Below are 18,355 nucleotides of genomic sequence, written 5' to 3'. Positions count from 1 at the left end.
CAATCAGAGTTAAGTTTTCATTAGTTTAAAATAATGGGTTGTAAGATAACCCATTGTAGGATATTGTAGGATATTGTGAAAAGGAATAAGCCCAGCTTTTAATGAAGCTCAAAATTTAAAAAACTAAAAACAAAAAAAACAGAAAGCAGGACCTATATGTCATCTAAATCACAAAAGATGACTAATGTATACTCAAAACATGAAAAAGGCTTTAGAATGAACTCCAACCAATAGTACAGTCCACAAACTCTAAGAAATCCTTTCCTTCAATAATAAAGTTTCTAAAACTTAAAAATAAACAACTTTTAAAAGAAAATATGTATGTTGCACTGTTTAAATACAATTTCAGGGCTTACATGCATGCTAATGAGGCTTTCTGATAAACAATATACCTATGAAAAGACTTACCAGTCTTCCTGTCTTAATTCCAAATGTCCCTTAAGCAAGGTAGAATGAAATACCTTCATTATAGGTATTTTATTCAGCTAATCAAGGTTAAGTCTAATTTGGAATAACTAGAGTTTTTAGAAATGAGTCTCTTAGTGGTATTTTATCCTAGTCATGGAGAAGGTGGGATATTCCTGTTCTTATGGAGATGTTTACACAGCATAGAAATGAGTTTAAGTCCTACAAATAACACTACTGTTTATAAAAGTTTAATTCTAGATCATTTGTGAGTACATGCTGAATAAAATGCTTTTAAAAACAGACCTAATTTAGGTAACAGTGGAAGCATTATTACTTTCTTGTACAAAAATAATGCTTCCAATCAGATTTCAAGTTCCAAAACCTTTTTGAAAACATTAACGTCATTTAGTCTACTGCCCTCCTTCAGTGATTCCCTCTCTATACTCCCTGTTCCCATTTGCCCCCACCCCCCCCAAAAAAACCTACCCCTTATATAAGCTTAAACCAATATATTTTATTCAGTGGAATGGCTAAACAGCACACAATTACCATCATTTTAGTCATGTCATTATTTCCAGCTCAGTGGCATTTATTCAGATGAGCACAATTTGCAACCACTGAGCCCAGCTCCTCTGATGTTAACTGGCATCATTAAAACCCTCCCAGTGTCCAACTCGTTTGATCTTTTAAAGAATGCCCTCGGTTTGCGACTGAGAGCCGGAAACTCACGGCTGGACACCCTGAACAGCCTTCAGGTTCAGTCACAGACTACTCACATCAGCCAATAATCCTCAGAGACCATGATTTCGATTCAAGTGAGAAAATTTTTCATAAAAAAGCCTTGGGACACAAAATAAACCCCCAAAATGGATAAAAACGAAGTACAGAGGGCAATGGAGATTCTAAATGTAGTATAGCAACTTCAAAAGTTGAGATTGTAAGTTTTCAGAGTAAAGTGTCTTAAATGATCATAACAAATACAGGAATGCTAAAGGGCAGAGAGCAGAGAAAAGGGGACTGAAGGAGAGAAGCAAAAATTCTAAGTGGTAAAATATTAAGACCTCCATTTAAAATTTTCCCATTATAAGTTTGGATATAGCACTCAACTTTCCATGATCTCGAAATGTTTTCTTTAAAAAAAAAATTAAAGAAGTTAACGTAATTGTTTTCTTTTTAAGCAACAAACCTTTTATTTTTTATTTCTCTATACATTTCGTACATGACTTATGTGTACTGAATGGGATTCTATTACACAAACATAATAGTTAGTTAATATTTCAATAATTAAAAACCATACTTAAAAACCTACTTGCAGGGTGACAAAGTGAATGCTAATAAAAGGTGAGTTCCTGCTGTCCTTTTAAAGTTAAACAGAAGCCCAAACTACAACTTTCGACTGCAAAGAGTCATTGTGTAGTATATAAAAAGCTCAGCATGGAAATAGATTCAACAAATGTACAAAAAGAGTTTTCATGCCCAGGAAGAACCGAAGGCACCAAAAAAAAAAGCCCCAACTACAAGTAACATAGAATGCTGTTCAAAAAGACCAACAAATTCATTCTCTAATGCATAGCAAATTAAATTTAATAAATTCTTCTACAAGGTTAGACAGGCAATCCACCTTTATAAGTTCCACAAACAAAACATAAGAACAACAAAAGAGGTTCCAGAGTGTAATAAATACTGAATCCACAGTAGGCGACAGAAGCCTTACTGTACACAGCTGAGAAAACCTGCCATCAGACAATAGATCACATTTCCATATTAAATTATATTTACCACGCTAAAAAATACTTAAACCAAATGCATGATTTCTATTGGCCATTTTTATGTCACACTAACTCCCTAAAACCTTCCAAACCTGCTGAGTCCCATTGAAAATCATTCCCACCCCATGGTGCTCCAAAGGAGCCCCTAGACAAAGGGTTATGATGGTGAGAGAGGGCAGGGACAACTATCTTCCACCATGATTTCAGAAAGTAAATAAATAAAAGGGGATAGAATAGCCAAAACATAACCTTGGCACACGGTATTTCCGGGGAAATCACTGCCGTGACAAATGGCCTCAAATGAACTCTTCTAGCGGTCAAGAATCCCCAGGAATGGGCGCCCCCGCCCCATTATCTATTGCTCAATTGTACAATGCTCTGCTTTGAAAATATAACACCCTCTTGGAGCTGGGCTAGATGAAAGAGCTTTTCTTCATGATCCTGCAACGCCTATTAATTTTTGCTACACCAGACTCACAGCTGATTAGGAAAACACAGGACTAGCACTGCCTCACATTCCCATCTCAAGACTTTAGGCGACAAAACATTAAGTTAATGATCTCTCTTTTTCAGTACAATGTACTGATTTTAATTTCAGCACATCCTATGTTTCTTTTCCAACCCTGGACAATTTGTTTAGACTGAACATTCTTTTTCTCCTTGAAACATCAGCAGCAATGTTACTTGATTCCTATGCAGTTAGCAAATTATCTTTCAGAAATATTATGACTCATTCACCCCACATGGAGCACAGGTAGAGAAATCAGTTAATGGCTGACAGTAAAATTTAAATTGTTCGTGAAGTATACTCACACTTTTATCAAAATTAGTAAGGCAACATGATACAAATGCAAAAACACAAGAATTATCAAGTCAAATGAAATGATATCTCCAAATCTCCATGTTACCACATATTTCCATGTTAATTTGGGTATTTTACTTAGACTTTCTAAACCGACTAGTAAATATCACCTACATTACAAATTTATTATGAATTTTAATAGAGGATATAATGTACACCAAATCCCAAACATGGTCCATGGCATGAAAAAAAAGGTAGCTTTTATAGTTTTGTTTTACTGAAGTAGAACAACATACTGGAAAAAGAACAGATCTTAATTATACAGTTTGATAAATCCTGACAAGTATACAAATATAGGTATAAAGGTATAATTAGCACCTCAATTAAAATAGAGACCAAGGAAATACAATGTGAGCCACATGTATCCTTTTAAAATTTCTAGTCATCACATCTAAAAGTAAAAAAGGTAAACTTATTTTAAATATATTTTGACACAATACATTCAAAAATTCTCACTTCAATATGCAATCAATTTTTAAAACATTATCAATTAGGTTTTACTTTTTCATACTAAGGTTATATATTTTACATGTATAGCACGTCACAGTTGGGATTAGCCATAGTTCAAGTGATCACTAGCCATTAATGTGGCTAACAGCTATTATACTGGATGGTGCAAATATAAACCACAGTTCCGAAAATTTCCTTCTGTCTCTTTCTATCTATCTCCCTACTCTCACCCAAGACAACCACTACTCTGATTTCTATCTACATAGATTGGTTTTGCCTATTCCCGAAGTTCATAAGGAAAAAATCACATAGTATATCGACTCTTCTGTGTTTGGTTTCTTTGACTGAACATGTTTTCAGGATATATCTGTGTTGTTGCAAGTAGCAGTGGTCCATTCCTTTTTACTGCTAGCAGTATTCTACTATACAAATATACAACAATTCCATTGACCAGATGATGGATATTCAAAGTTATTTTCTTTTTTCTTCAACTTCTTATCATTTTACTTTAAGTTCTGGGATACATGTGCAGAACATGCAGGTTTGTTACATAGGTATACGTGTGCCATGGTGGTTTGCTGCACCCATCAACCCGTCAGCTATGTTAGGTATTTCTCCTAATGCTATCCCTCCCCTAGCCCCCCACCCCCCTACAGACCCCACTGTGTGATGTTCCAAGGTATACATGCAGGATGGACAGGTTTGTTATGTAAGTAAATGTGTGCCATGCTTGCTCCACAGATCAACTCATCACCTCAGTATTAAGCCCAACATACATTAGCTATTCTTCCATATGCTCTCCCTGTCCCTCCCTGATAACAGGCCCCAGTGTGTGCTGCTCCCCTCTAAGTGTCCGTGTGTTCTCAATGTTCAGCTCCCACTTATAAGCGAGAACATGCAGTGTTTGGTTTTCTATTCCTGTGTTAGTTTACTAAGGATAATGGCTTCCAGTTCCATCCATGACCCCGTAAAGGACATGCTCTTGTTCCTTTTTATGGCTGCACAGTATTCCTGAATAAAGAAAATTGAGTTGTTTTCAAATACACTATCCTTAACAAAGCTGAAATGAACATTCCATACAAGTCTTCTACCTGATCATGTTTTCATCTACTTGGGTATCTAGAAGTGGAAATGCTGAATCATCAGATAGATTTATGTTCATATTTATAAGAAACTGCACAATGCTTTTCCACAGTAGTTGTATATTTTACGTTCCTGCCAACAATATATGAAATATCCAATTACTTCATATATTCTCCAATATTTAGTATTGTCATTGATTCAGTGGTGTACACATTTCCCAATGACCAGTGATGCTGACATTTTTCTATATGTTTACTGGTCAATCATACAACTTTTTTTTGAAGAGCAGTTTGGGAAGTTGAAGAGAGAGTTGTTACAAAGTCAAATTGAGATCACATGTAAGTTATTTGTAATGATAAGATAAAGAACAGACTTCCAAGGACTACTTGGGTTAGGCAGATGATGTAAATCTACAAGCCTAAAGAAGTGCACCAAATTAGAAAACACACTCATCTAAAGGAACCTTCTAACTTCCACTTAGCACCAAGTAGTCACTGCCATGTAAAAAGCAGGCCAGGTACTAGGAGAGCTTTCCCCAAGAGAAGGTAGATATTTGTATGTTTATCTTTAGTTAATATTGGAATTAATTTTAAAAATATTAATCCTATAATAATCAAAGAAAAGCAGTAAGTTTTTAAACTTTTATGTATATAAATGTTAGTGGTTTTTATACTAGGACAAACATCCTTTTTATCATAAACATTAAACCATTAAGAACTGCTATGAGTTACTCCTGAAAGATGGTACCTATTGCTCAACATCACTAATCATGAGGGAAGTTCAAATTAAAACCACTATGAGATATCACCTCACACCCTTTAGGACTACTATTATCAAAAACCTAAGAGATAATAAATGTTGGCAAAGGTATGGAAAAAGGGAACCCTATTCCACTATTGGTGGGAATGCAGACTGGTACAGACATTACGGAAAATAGTACAGAAGTTCTTAAATAAACTAAAACTACCATATGACCTAGCCATCCCTCTTTTGGGTATACACACAAAGGAGCATATGCAACTTTGTAAAGACATTTGCATTCCCACGTTCATTAGTCACTACCTCATAAAGATACCATGGCCTTATAAAATTACCTGCACTCTCATGTTTTTTAAAGCATTATCCACAATGACCAAAATATGGAAACAATCTAAGTGTCCACTTATGAATGAATGGATAAAGACAATGTAATATACATTAACAATGGAGTATTATTAAAAATGGAGGTCCTTCCATTTGCCACACCATGAATGAAACTAGAGGGCATTATGCTAAGTGAAATAAGCCAGACATAGAAAGAAAACTATTGCAATTATCTAACTTATATGTAAAATCTTTTTTTAAAAAATGAAATATACAGAAATAGAAGATAAAACAGTGATTACTAGGGGTAAGATAGAGAGTAGGGTTATGGTAAGGAAGTGGGGAGATATAGGTTAAAGAATACAGAGTAGAATATATGTAGCATGAACAAGTCTAGAACTCTAATGTACAAAATAAGGACTAAAGTTAATAAAATTGTGTTGCATTAGGGATATATGCTAAGCAGATTTCTTAAATAAGTAGGTTTGAGTTGTTATCATAAAAAGTTAACTATATGAGATGATAGATACGGTAATTTGTTCAACTACAGTAACCATTTACTACCTATGTGTATCCCATAACGTCATACTGCAAACCATAAGTATACACAATAAATGTTTTTTTTAAAGATGGCACCTATTAAAACAAGGGCTCACATTCTGCCAAGGGTAGGTAATGAAATCACTTTGAGCAGCAAGGCAATAATACCTCAGAGAAGTTAGAAGAAGCAACTAACCAGAGAAGGTCCTCTTTCCTGGTAACCCTCCTTTAGGGAAGAGTATAAACAATTGTATTCTTATTTTTAAATGATTATCCACATCATCTACATTTTAGTTTTGAATGAGACCGAAGGTTACACAGAGAGTAGAACAATGATTGTCAGAGGCTGGGGGGGTAGTAGAGGACTGGCAGAAAGGCAGGGATGGTGAGTGGGTACAAAGAAAAAATAGAATGAGTAAGATGAAGTATTTTATAGCACAATTGAGTGAATATCGTCAATAATAACTCAAGTGTACATTTTAAAGTAACTTAAAGAGTGTAATTAGATTGTAACTCAAAGGATAAATGCTTGAGGGGATGGATACCCCATCCTCCATGATGTACTTATTTCATGTTGCATGGCTGTATCAAAACATTTCACATACCCTCATAAATATATACACCTCCTATATACCCACAAAAATGAAAAATGAAAAAAAATGAATGAAGTCAACAGATAATAAAGCTTCAGTGGCAATGCCTACCCAGGAGGATCTGCCTTATTTCAGGAGAACGGAAGAAAAGCGTTATGTTGGAGAGAACATAAAACGTACTGCTACTTTGGAAAACAGTCTGGCATGACTCAAAACAGTTAAACAGAGAATTAATGTATGATCCAGCAATTCCACTCTTAGATATATACCAAAAAAGGATGAAACGTATGCCTACACAAAAGCTTGTACATGAAGGCTCATAGCACCATTGTTCATAATAGCCAAAAAAATGGAAAGAAGCCAAATGTTTGTCAACTGATACAGCCATATAATACAATATTACTCAACCCTAAAAAGGCACCATAAAAAGTATTAATACATGTAGCCACAAGAACGAACCTTGACAACATTATGCCACTTGAAAAGCTAAACATAAAAGGCAATATATTGTATGACTCCATACAAAGTGTCCAGAATAGGTGTATCTATGCAGACAGAAAGTAGATTAATAGTTCCCTAAGGCTGGGAGGTATAGGAGGATTACGGTTCAATCCTTAAGGGATGTGGGTTTCTTTTTGAGGTAATGAAAAGTGTTCTAAAATTGATTTTGGTAAGGTTTTCAAAACTCTATTCAAAAAGTCACTAAATTATGCACTATAGATAGGTGAATTGTATATTTGTGAATTATATCTCAATATCACAGAATATATTAAAAAAAGAAACGTATAGGTGAGTTATTGAGCCTCTTCCCTCTAGTTCCTAATCTCTCCCTCTGCTACCTGAGGATGCTGCTCGAGTTCTGAAATGTTCTGTTGATATGTCTTCTATCTCTCCTCTGAATGATTTCTAAATTTTAAATACAGGTAGTATACTTAACACCATGTCTCCTCTACCACACTGTGAGCTCCTAGAAGGTCAAAAATGTCTCATAAATCTTTAAATACAGCGATCCTTGCACAGCCTGGTTCAAGTTTTTAATATTTTTATTTTAAGATTAACACACTTTGTGTCCTACCCACAGAAATCTTTACCTCATGTTTGTTGTTGCAACAGACAGGGCTTGAAGGGAAAGCTGGGCCAACTTGTTTTCCCTTGCTCTCCTCACCATCTCTGCTTACCAAAGAATGAATAAATGAAAACTGGGCTGAACACTGCTGAAAGGCTGTCAGTCCTTCTATCTGAACATCTTCTGGAATAGACAGTAATCTTTACAAGATTATGATATAAAGAGGATCCCTCGTATACTTACAACCATAAACTCACATACCTCTAGAACAACACAACAACAACTTCATCCTCTTTTAAAAGAAAAAGGTATCCAAAAAAAGCAAAGAATAATTGTTTTAAAGCTTTAAATAAGATCCCTAGTCAGTAAGATCAATTTCAAAAACATCCTTTAGAAGTACTCATAGGCCAGGCATGAGATTATCATGGCTATAATCTCAACGCTTTGGGAGACCAAGGTGAGAGGACTGCTTGAGCCAAGGAGTTTAAGACAACCAGCCTGATCAAAGTACTGAGACCCTGTCTCTACAAAAAATAAGTTAGCCAGATATGGTGGCATGCACCTGTAGTCCCAGCTACTCGGGAGTCTTAGGTGGGAGGATCCCTTGCACCCAGAGATAGAGGCTGCTGGGGACGATGACCACACCACCGCACTCCAGCTTGGGTGTCAGAGCAAGACCCCATCTCAATAAATAGATAAATAAGAGAGAAAAATGGGAAGCAACTTAAACATTCAATCAAAATGAATCATTTGATTACTTATATTTTCATTCAATGAAAGCCATTAAAATATGTCACTACCTAAGAAAATCTTTCTAGCAAAATGTAAATTAGAGAACACAGAAACTCTGTGAAATAATGTGTAAAGAAAATACAATGAAAACAGCTTTGTGAGAGAATAATGAGTGATATTTTTTTCATTACCAAAAGTAAATGTGATGCTTTAAAAACCTAACATCTTGGGAAATGGGATAAAAACACTTCAACACACCTTTAAAATGTAAAATGTAATATGCAATCAGTAAAACACTAAAAATTAATATACTTTAGCTCAAAACATCTTTTTCATTAACATCTTTAGGCAAAGCCTTAATAATCCTTACACATTAACCAATCACAAAGGAAATGGAGAAGGATAGAACAAAAGCCCAGATATTATTCTCAAAAAAATATTTCCTGAATAGCACATGACAAGGTCAACTGAACACAAACACAACCACCAAAAACACATAATGACAGCAAGTGAATTTTAGCTTAATAAAAACAGTAGTAAGATAGACCTGGGTTTGAGTCTTGACTACTAAGTTTTAGTTGTATAAACTTGGGCAGTTATTCAACTTTTGTCAACCTCTCAGAAGAAAGCAGTGCCTGTTGCAACTGGATTTTCCAATTGCAAGAATTAAATAATAAATATGACTGTAGTATATAATGTTAACATCATAGAAAGTACTCAGTAAATCAAGAGATACTACTGCTGCTATAAATATTATCAAATCATCTCTATCAGTTTTCCAGCTGAAAGCAGTGTGCTAATTTCATATAAAAACAAGGAACAGTGTTGTATGTGAACCAAGTAGGAAAGAAGAGCATAATGTTCATCTGATCTCTCCTATGGTTTGATAAGCTCCCTCTGCAGTGAAAAGCACACAAACTAAGCTCATGTTTTCTAGTATCCTTTACTTAGAGGAATCAGGAGAGAATTCTTTTACTCATTCCTATAGAAATGAAATGTAACCTGGCTAATCAGGGAAGTTAAAAGCAATAAAGAAGAAAATATTCAAAAGATCTTAATAGCCATTTCTCTGAAAAGGTAACAGAAGTGGCCAAAAATAGGAAAAGAGGCTCAATATTATTAATCACTGGGGAAATGCAAATGAAAACTACATGGGATATCACTTCACACTCATTAGGATGACCATAGTTTAAAAAAAAAAGGTAATAACAAGTTTTTGTATTAACATTACTGATCATTAGAGAAATGCACATCAAAACCACGATGATATACCATCTCACACCAGTCAGAATGGCAATTATTAAAAAGACAGATGCTGGTCAAGTTGTGCAGAAACAGAAACACTTTTACGCTGTTGGTGGAAATGTAAATTAGTCCAACCATTGTGGAAGACGGTGTGGCAATTCATCAAAGATCTAGAACCAGAAATACCATATGACCCAGCAATTTCATTACTAAGTATATACCCAGAGGAATATAAATCTTTCTATTACAAAGACACATGCGCACGTATTCACAATAGCAAACAAATAGAATCAACCCCAAATGCCCATCATCAATGATAGACCAGATAAAGAAAATGTAGTATATATACACTGGAATACTATGCAACCATCAAAAGGAATGAGATCATGTCTTTTGCAGGGACATGGATGGAGCTGGAAGACATTATCCTCAGCAAACTAACACAGGCACAGAAAACCAAACACAGCATGTTCTCAATTATAAGTGGGAGCTGAACAATGAGAACACATGGACACAGGGAGGGGAACTACACACCCTGGGAACTGTCAAGGGATGGGGTGGGGAGAGGGAGAGCATTAAAAAAAATAGCTACTGCATTTTGGGCTTAATACTTAGGTGATGGTTTGATAGGCGCAGCAAACCACCATGGCAAACGTTTACCTATGTAACATACCTGCACATCATGCACATGTACCCCAGAACTTAAAATAAAAACCAAAATTGTAAAAAATAAATAAAATTACTTTCTTTAAAAAAGAAAGTGTTGGTGAGGATATGGAGAAATTTGAATCTTCCTACACTGCTGGTACAAATGTAAAATGGCACAGCCACTTTTGAAAATAGTCTGGCAGTTCCTCAAATGGTTAAATATAGTTACCATATGACCCACCAATCCCAATTCTAGAGATTTGCCTCCCAAAATGAAAATATGTATCCCTGCAAACACTTGTACACAAATGTTCATAGCAGCAATATTCAAAATAGCCAAAAATAGAAACAATCCCAATGTCCATCAATTTCTAAATATATATATTCTACTGCTTATATTTGAGATTTACAACATAATGTCATGGAATACATAGAGTTAGTAAAATGGCTATGATAGTGGAGCAAACTAATATATCACCTTACACAGTTACCGTTTTTGTGACCATAGTAGCTAAAATCTGCCTTTTTTTTTTGTTTGTTTCAGACAGGGTCTTCCTCTGTCATCCAGGCTGGAATGCAGTGGTGCAATCATGGCTCACTGCAGCCTCAATCTTCCTACCTCAGCCTTTCAAGTGCTGAGATGACAGGTGCATACCACCATGCAATTTTTCATTTACCCACCCTATTCAATCCAATCACTAGAAATGAATGATTCTTTCTCAATCTTTTAGCAAAAAATAATTTTTGTTAGCTATAAAAGTGTCACTGGCCCACAAAAATTTCTTTACCTCACCTGCTTCTAAAGCTCTCTAATCACAAAATTAAGAGGCAAATATATTCTAGAGTTCTCCGATAGGTATAACTTTCCCTTTTGTCATTAAAAAAAAAAAAGTAAGAACAAATAAAAACCTGAAGTCTGGTTTTCTTTCATCTCTAGAGAATGCCTACATGACTGGATGTTTCAAGATTCCCTTCTAGAAAGAACTGTAAAGTAAGACTTGCTTCACTTTTCCAGGGGAAAAAAAAAAAATCTCTGGGAATAAATACTTAGACTTTCAGTTATTTGAATCTCATCTTACATTCTTGTACCGACTCTGCCCTTTTAAAGATTTTCTTCAAAATTACTCAAAGCAATTTAAAAATGCCTACCTCAGCTTGACAGAGTGCATGAAGACCCTGTAATACCAATGCTGCTGGAGTAGCTTGATCAGGCTTGGTGCATTCATTCAACACCTGAGAAATAGCTGCTAACATATCTGCACCATGCTGATATGGCCTAAAAGAAATGAAAGTTTAAAAGCAAAATTAACAGTGAAGAGCAATTATCACTCCCAGGTTTTCTACCTAAACAAAAAGCATCCATCATTTTCTATATCTTTGTGCCACTAAATAGTAAGCCTCAAATACTAACACCATGTCTTGTATTTCTTCAAAAATGTGCATCATGATCATTTTCTGCTATAATTTTCTGCTCATTTTTATATAGAAATATCCCAAAAAGACACTTTTTAACAAATTTCATTCAGCCTAAATCACAAATCCTATTGTCTAAATTGAGAAAAACTCAAGGCTATAATAACGGTAAAAATAACTAACTTACCTAATTGAGATTATCAATAAAGATAGAGCTATTCTTGCCTGATGGTATCAGATACTCATTAAAAAAGCAGGAATTTGAGAAAAGAAGATGATTTGTGGTAGTAGCAATAGTGACTGCGGGGTTACACCTATCACAATAATGATATTGATAAAAATTATAATAACTGTAACTGAGCTCCTATCTCATCCCAGGCACTGTGCTAAATTCATTCACTCATTCTCCTCCCCTTCCTCTCCTTTCTAATCCACATATATTGTGCTGCCCCCAGAATACCATTAATTTCATAGCTATGCAAGTCTATTCCTTGAATTCCTTATTACTTTTCAACAATACTTTTCTTTAGTTAACAAAATGTAAACTGATGTAATTGCCTGTCAGAATTCTATTCAGTGTCCCACAGATCTGGAGGCAGGAACCCTAAAGAACACTGAATAAGTTAACAGTAGACTCCGAACTAGTCTGATATTCAGTCTATCCTGAGCCTCAGCTTTAACTATATAAAAATAAGAATGTCAGCCAGTAACTTTCATCTCTGAAATTTTTTCCATGCCAATAGCTCAATAAAATTCAAACTCCCTATTCTTGGGTTATACACATGTAACTTTTTTTTTTTTTTTTTTTTTTTTTTTTTTCGGTAACTTTGACACCAAGGTCATTTTTGTTTTTGCTAAAAGATGGCCACTTAGAAAAGAGGAAAATTGCTAGGGCTTAGCTTCTATATATTCTGATCCAATCTTTACTTGAAACTGGAATCATCCATGTTATCAACATCTAGGTCAATCCACTATAGAACTTCCAAAAGTAGCAATCACATTGCTGTCAGTATCAAAAATGTGAATAATGCCACCAAGAATTTAATACAGTGGCCTAATCAACAAAAGAAACTGCAGGACTACAACTATTTCAAATGTATCAAGTCTATTTCCTCTATAAACATTTTTGTCTTACCCCATGCAAGAAAAAAAAATTGATATGGAAGAGCTTGACTTGTGTTTTCAGTCTTGTCACCTCCACCCTATTTATTAACCCATAATCTAGAACAGCAGGGTCATCTTCCAAATTTCTTCATGGTTTCCTTAAAGCTTACAGCATACATGAACATTCATCATCATTTCCTTCCTTGTTATAATTACAAATACTTCCAGGCAGTAAGTCACAAATAAAGTCTCCCTATTAAAACTACTTATCTCCCTAAACAATGGTAGACTATAAGAAAGAACAGTTTATGACTACAGTCTACTGCTTAGTTTTCAGGGATTCATATACAGAAAAATGGAAAACATCACATTTTACTGCAACATTAAATTATTAAGAAAAGGATATAAATATCCTACAAACCTAGATATAAGACTAGACCCAAAAAGGAAAGACATACTTCTCAAAGCTATTGTTCAATATTATTAAATTTTATAATCAGAAAATTTAAGTTGAAAAATTATTAGTATACATATATCTTCTGCCTATCTTTTCTGGCCTCTTGCTTGCAATTAAAAATAAATAAAAAATAATATATTATGATATCCATTCCCAAGAGTTAATGACATCATACCTCTGCTTACATATATCTCTGATTGAGGCTGCTTTTGCAATCAATTTCTCCCATTGGACTTCCTTGCCCACCGAAAGAGAAGGTATATCAGACATGGCCATGGAACGCTGCAGTTCAGGATAGACTCGGTCCTACAAAGGCAATTTTACAAAAAAGGTAATTTCCCAATTTGAGTTGAATAATCATTACTTTCTTTTATGTGCCATTTCACCTCCAAACCCTCCATTTGCATTGCAAATTATAATGTAGTTCTTCTAATCAGCAGAGAAGTCAGCTGTTGTGATTACTGGGGATTTTCTTATAGACCAAAGTACTGTTGATTTCATAAAACAAGAAGAAAGTGGCTAAATCTCACCCTAATTACAAAGGCTCTAAGCACTTATAACTATATTTCCATTACTTTCTCAAACAAATCGTAAGATAAATTTCAGAAATAAAAAAATAAAATTTTATATTCTCAATGTCTCTGAAAGTCAATCACAACTATTACAAATGCATCACAATAAATCAAAAATTTTTCAATGCAATCATTGATGCCACTCATTAATACCACTAAACAAGAGCACTGCCATATATGACATCATTATTTTCCTTCAGTGAAAGGAATATATTTAATACTCATTAAAGTGTGTATCTGAAATTACCTGCTTTTCCCACAAAGATGTCAGCAAGCGCAAAGTGACAGCTCTTAGTCGTGGGGTGGTTCCAAGCAGTTGTATTACTCGTAGAATCTGTCCTACACACACCTAGAAAATATTGAAGAAATGCTAGCTGCATGAACGTAAATGCAGACAACCTCGAGGTTACCAAAAGCATTTTTAAACCCCTTGTTATAAAATGAAGACTGAGAAGATAACTTGCTTCAATATTACCCACCTTCTTAGAGGATGAAAAATAGTGTTGGAGGGTTAGATAGCAATACTGGGGACATAAGGACCTAATCTCAGGAATAGCCTAAGTAAAAACTTCGATATTAAGTAACTTAAAAGAATTAATTCTTAAATACCGTAATAAATACTTTTGTCTTTAGATATTACCCCCTGGCTCAACAAGAAAAATTGTGATTATGGCAAAATTTGGGGCTCAAAATTTCATCATACCAAAAAGAATTCAATGTATTTTTCATGATGCACTCCCCCCCCAACTAAATTAATTAACATACTCACCTTGTGAACACCAAGCTTAGGTAAAGTATACAATATATCATTATATAATATAGGTTCCAGTGGTCTTCCTAATTTGAACATCAAAACTGGAATCAGATTTGGCACCTAAAATGAATTTTTTAAATATATTAATTATGTTCGACAGAAAATTGAAGTAAAAAAAGAAAAGTAGGAAAAAATATATACATATATATATAAATTATGCCTTTTTACCAAAAAGCAATATATAACGGAATATTTACCTCTTTTTTCCAGAGGAGTAATATGAATATGAATAAATTGGAAGACTTACAATGTATCAGTTAGCTATCACTTGCTAATGATAATTTCTACTATCACTAGTATTCTACCATTTTTATAATTAGCTGCCGAACACCAATCAAGAAGTGTTTGTCTTGAACAACTATCACATAATTTCTGATAAATACAATAGTAGCTAAGATACATCCTGCCTTGCCAGGCATGGTGGCTCACACTTGTAATCTCAGCACTTTGGGAGTCCAAGGCAGGAGCACTGCTTCAGTCCAGGAGTTCAAGACCAGCCTGGGCAACACAGGAAGACACTGTCTCTACAAGAAATTTTACAATTAGCTGGGCACAGTACTGTACACCTGAAGCCCCAGCTACTTAGGAGGGTAAGGTGGGAGGATCACTTGACACCAGGAGGTCAACATTGCTTGAGCCATTATTGCACCACTGCACTCCAGCCTAAATAACAGAGCAAGACTCTGTCTCAAAAAAAACAAAAAGATATATCCTGCTTCAAGAAGTTTAAAGTTCTAATGAATAGCCAACACTTAAGATATGTAAATGATAAAATTTCACATAATTAAATATTCATTTAGGTTACCCCAATAATAAGTCAAGTCAGTGTACTATAAAGGAGCCAATGGACAAAAATTTCCCTCCAAGTCCTCATTTCAATCTGTATGCTTAACACAAAATGAAAAAAAGCAATACATTCATGAATCAGAAGACATAATATTTGTTAAGACATAACTATTTCTCAAATTAATCTTGAAATTAAATATAATATTTATCAAAATTCCAGCTTGCTGCTTTGCAAAAATTGAGAGGCTGATTATAAATGCATGTGTAAAAGCAAGGAAAGCTAAATATCCAAAATAATCCTGAAAAAGAAAAACAAAGTTTGAGGACCCAAACTTCTCACTTCCAAATTTACCACCCGAGCTACTGTAATCACAACAGTATGGTACTGGCATAAAATTAGAAAGACATATCAATGAAATAGAATTCAGGAGTCCAGAAATGAGTACTTACATTTATAATCAATTGGTTTTTGATAAGGATGCCCAGAAAAAAACAATGAGGAAAGAAGTATCTCTTGGAGGAACAGTGCTGGAATTCAACACCTGGATATCCACATGTGAAAGAATCGAGTTGGGTCCCTTTCTCATACAACATGTAAAAATTAACTCAAAATGGATTTTAGATCTAAATGTTAAGAGCTAAAACTATAAAATTCTTGAAGAAAATATAGGATTGGCTGGGTGCAGTGGCTCATGCCTGTAATCTCAGCACTTTGGGAGGCGGAGGCAGGAGGATCACAAGGTCAGGAGTTTAAGACCAACCTGTCCAATACGGTGAAACACTGTCTCTACTAAAAATACAAAAATTAGCAAGGAGTGGTGGCATGTGCCTGTAGTCCCAGCTACTCGGAAGGCTAAAGCAGAAGAATTGCTTGAACCTGGGAGGTGGAAGTTGCCATGAGCAGAGATCACACTACTGCATTCCAGCCTGGGTGACAGAGCAAGAAGCCATCTCAAAAGAAAATATAGGATTATGTCTTTGTGACATTGGGTAGACAAAACTGTCTTAGATATGACACCAAAAGCACAAGCCACAAAAGGAAAAATGAATTTCATCAACGTAAAAATGCTTGCCTATCAAAGGACACCATAAATAAAGTGAAAGGACAATGCATGGAATGGGAAAGAATCTTTGCAAACCATATAGCTAATAAGGGATTTGTACCTAGAATATATAAAGAACTCTTAAAACCCAATAATTTAACAACAACAACAAAAAAAAAAGGTTTTAAAATAGGCAAAGGATCTGAATACATCTTTTCTCCAAAGATAAACAAATGGCCAATACAGGAAAATATGCTCAATTTCATTAGACATGCTGGAATGCAAATCAAAACCATGAGATACCACCTCACACATGATGCAAAAGTTATGAAAAGATGGACAGTAACAAGTGTTGACTACTGTGTGAAGAAACTGGAACCCTTGTACACTGTTAGTGGTAATGTAGTTCAGTCCCTTTAGAAAACATTCTGTCAATTTCTTAAATGGTTAAACACAGAATTCCCATATGATTTAGCAATTCTATTCCTAGTTATCTACTTAAGAGAAAACACACATGTCCGCACAAACTCTTATAAATGAATTTTCAGAGCAGCACTATTTACAATGGCCAAAAAGTGGAAACAACCCAATGCCCATCAACTGATGAATGAATAAGCAAATGAAGTATAACCATACAACGGAGTGTTACTCAGCCATAAAAATAAGTGAAGTATTGACACATGCTACAACATGGATGAACCTTGAAAACATTATGCTAAAAGAAAAATAAAAAGTCACAAAAGGCCACATGTTGTATAATCTCATTTATATAAGTAGAATGCCCAGAATAGGCAAATCTGTAGAGATAGAAAATAGATTTGTGGTTGTCTAGGATAGGCGAAGTAAGAGGCAGGGGGTGGTCAGGGAGGGAGGAACAGGCAGTGATATCTTATGGGCATGGGGTTTCTTTTTGGGGTAATGTTCCCAAATTGATTGTAGTAATGTTTACAAAACTGTAAATATAATAAAAGCCACCACTGAATTGTACACTTCAAATGAACTGTATGAGATATAAATTATGTTTTAATGGTTTTTTGAAATTCATTTCAAAATTATTTGGTAAATATCTACTATAAGCAAAGCACTTAACTTGATAGCACAAATTGTAATGCCAAAAAATTTTATTTGCCATGTGCTACATTTCAAAAGTTTGTTGTCCAGCAGTCATTCCTCAGTATCTACAGCAATTGGTTCCAGGACGATCAGGCACACAGATGCACACATCTCATCCCATGGATAAAAAAATCCAGATGCTCAAGCATCTTATATAAAATGGCATAGTATTTGTATATAGCCTATGCACATCCTTCCATATACTTTAAATCATTTCTATACTACTTATAATGACTAAAACAATGTAAATGCTATCTATGTAAATAGCTGTTATACTATATTGTTTATTCATATTATATTTATTGTTAAATTGTTGTTTTTATTTTCTTCCCCAAATATGTTCTGCCTGCAGTTGGTTGAATCCACAGATGAAAAGCCAGCTGATACAAGGGCCCATTGTATTTGCTAATTTTCTCTATCCGTTCTATTCTTAAAAAGCCTGTTCCTTCTAAACTTAGACGACATCTATTTTAATTCAATTTCGAAAAGGAAAAAATATCCTCTAAACTCTACCACCAAGACATTAACAGTTGAACATTAATTCACTAATGACCCTGACCACAATACCCCACAA

General features: G+C 34.8%; 1 protein-coding gene across 10 annotated transcripts in view; it reads right to left on the bottom strand.

Annotated features, from left to right (window-relative positions):
• The window catches only part of FOCAD (focadhesin), a 302,205-nt gene that overhangs the window by 158,092 nt on the left and 125,758 nt on the right, over positions 1 to 18,355 (bottom strand). For all 10 annotated transcript variants that reach the window (XR_013534562.1, XR_013534576.1, XM_078370173.1 and 7 more), the window contains 4 exons: positions 14,795 to 14,899; positions 14,273 to 14,374; positions 13,629 to 13,759; positions 11,629 to 11,755 (listed from right to left, as the gene is read on the bottom strand). Coding sequence is in view for 8 of the 10 variants with exons in the window: in XM_078370173.1 (XP_078226299.1) it covers positions 11,629 to 11,755; positions 13,629 to 13,759; positions 14,273 to 14,374; positions 14,795 to 14,899 (465 nt within the window). In the remaining 2 variants the exon portion in view is untranslated. The remainder of the gene's footprint in view (positions 1 to 11,628; positions 11,756 to 13,628; positions 13,760 to 14,272; positions 14,375 to 14,794; positions 14,900 to 18,355) is intronic.

Source organism: Callithrix jacchus, chromosome 1 (genome assembly GCF_049354715.1).
Source record: "Callithrix jacchus isolate 240 chromosome 1, calJac240_pri, whole genome shotgun sequence".
Lineage (NCBI taxonomy): Eukaryota > Metazoa > Chordata > Mammalia > Primates > Cebidae > Callithrix > Callithrix jacchus.
This window is presented reverse-complemented; position numbering and strand designations above follow the sequence as displayed.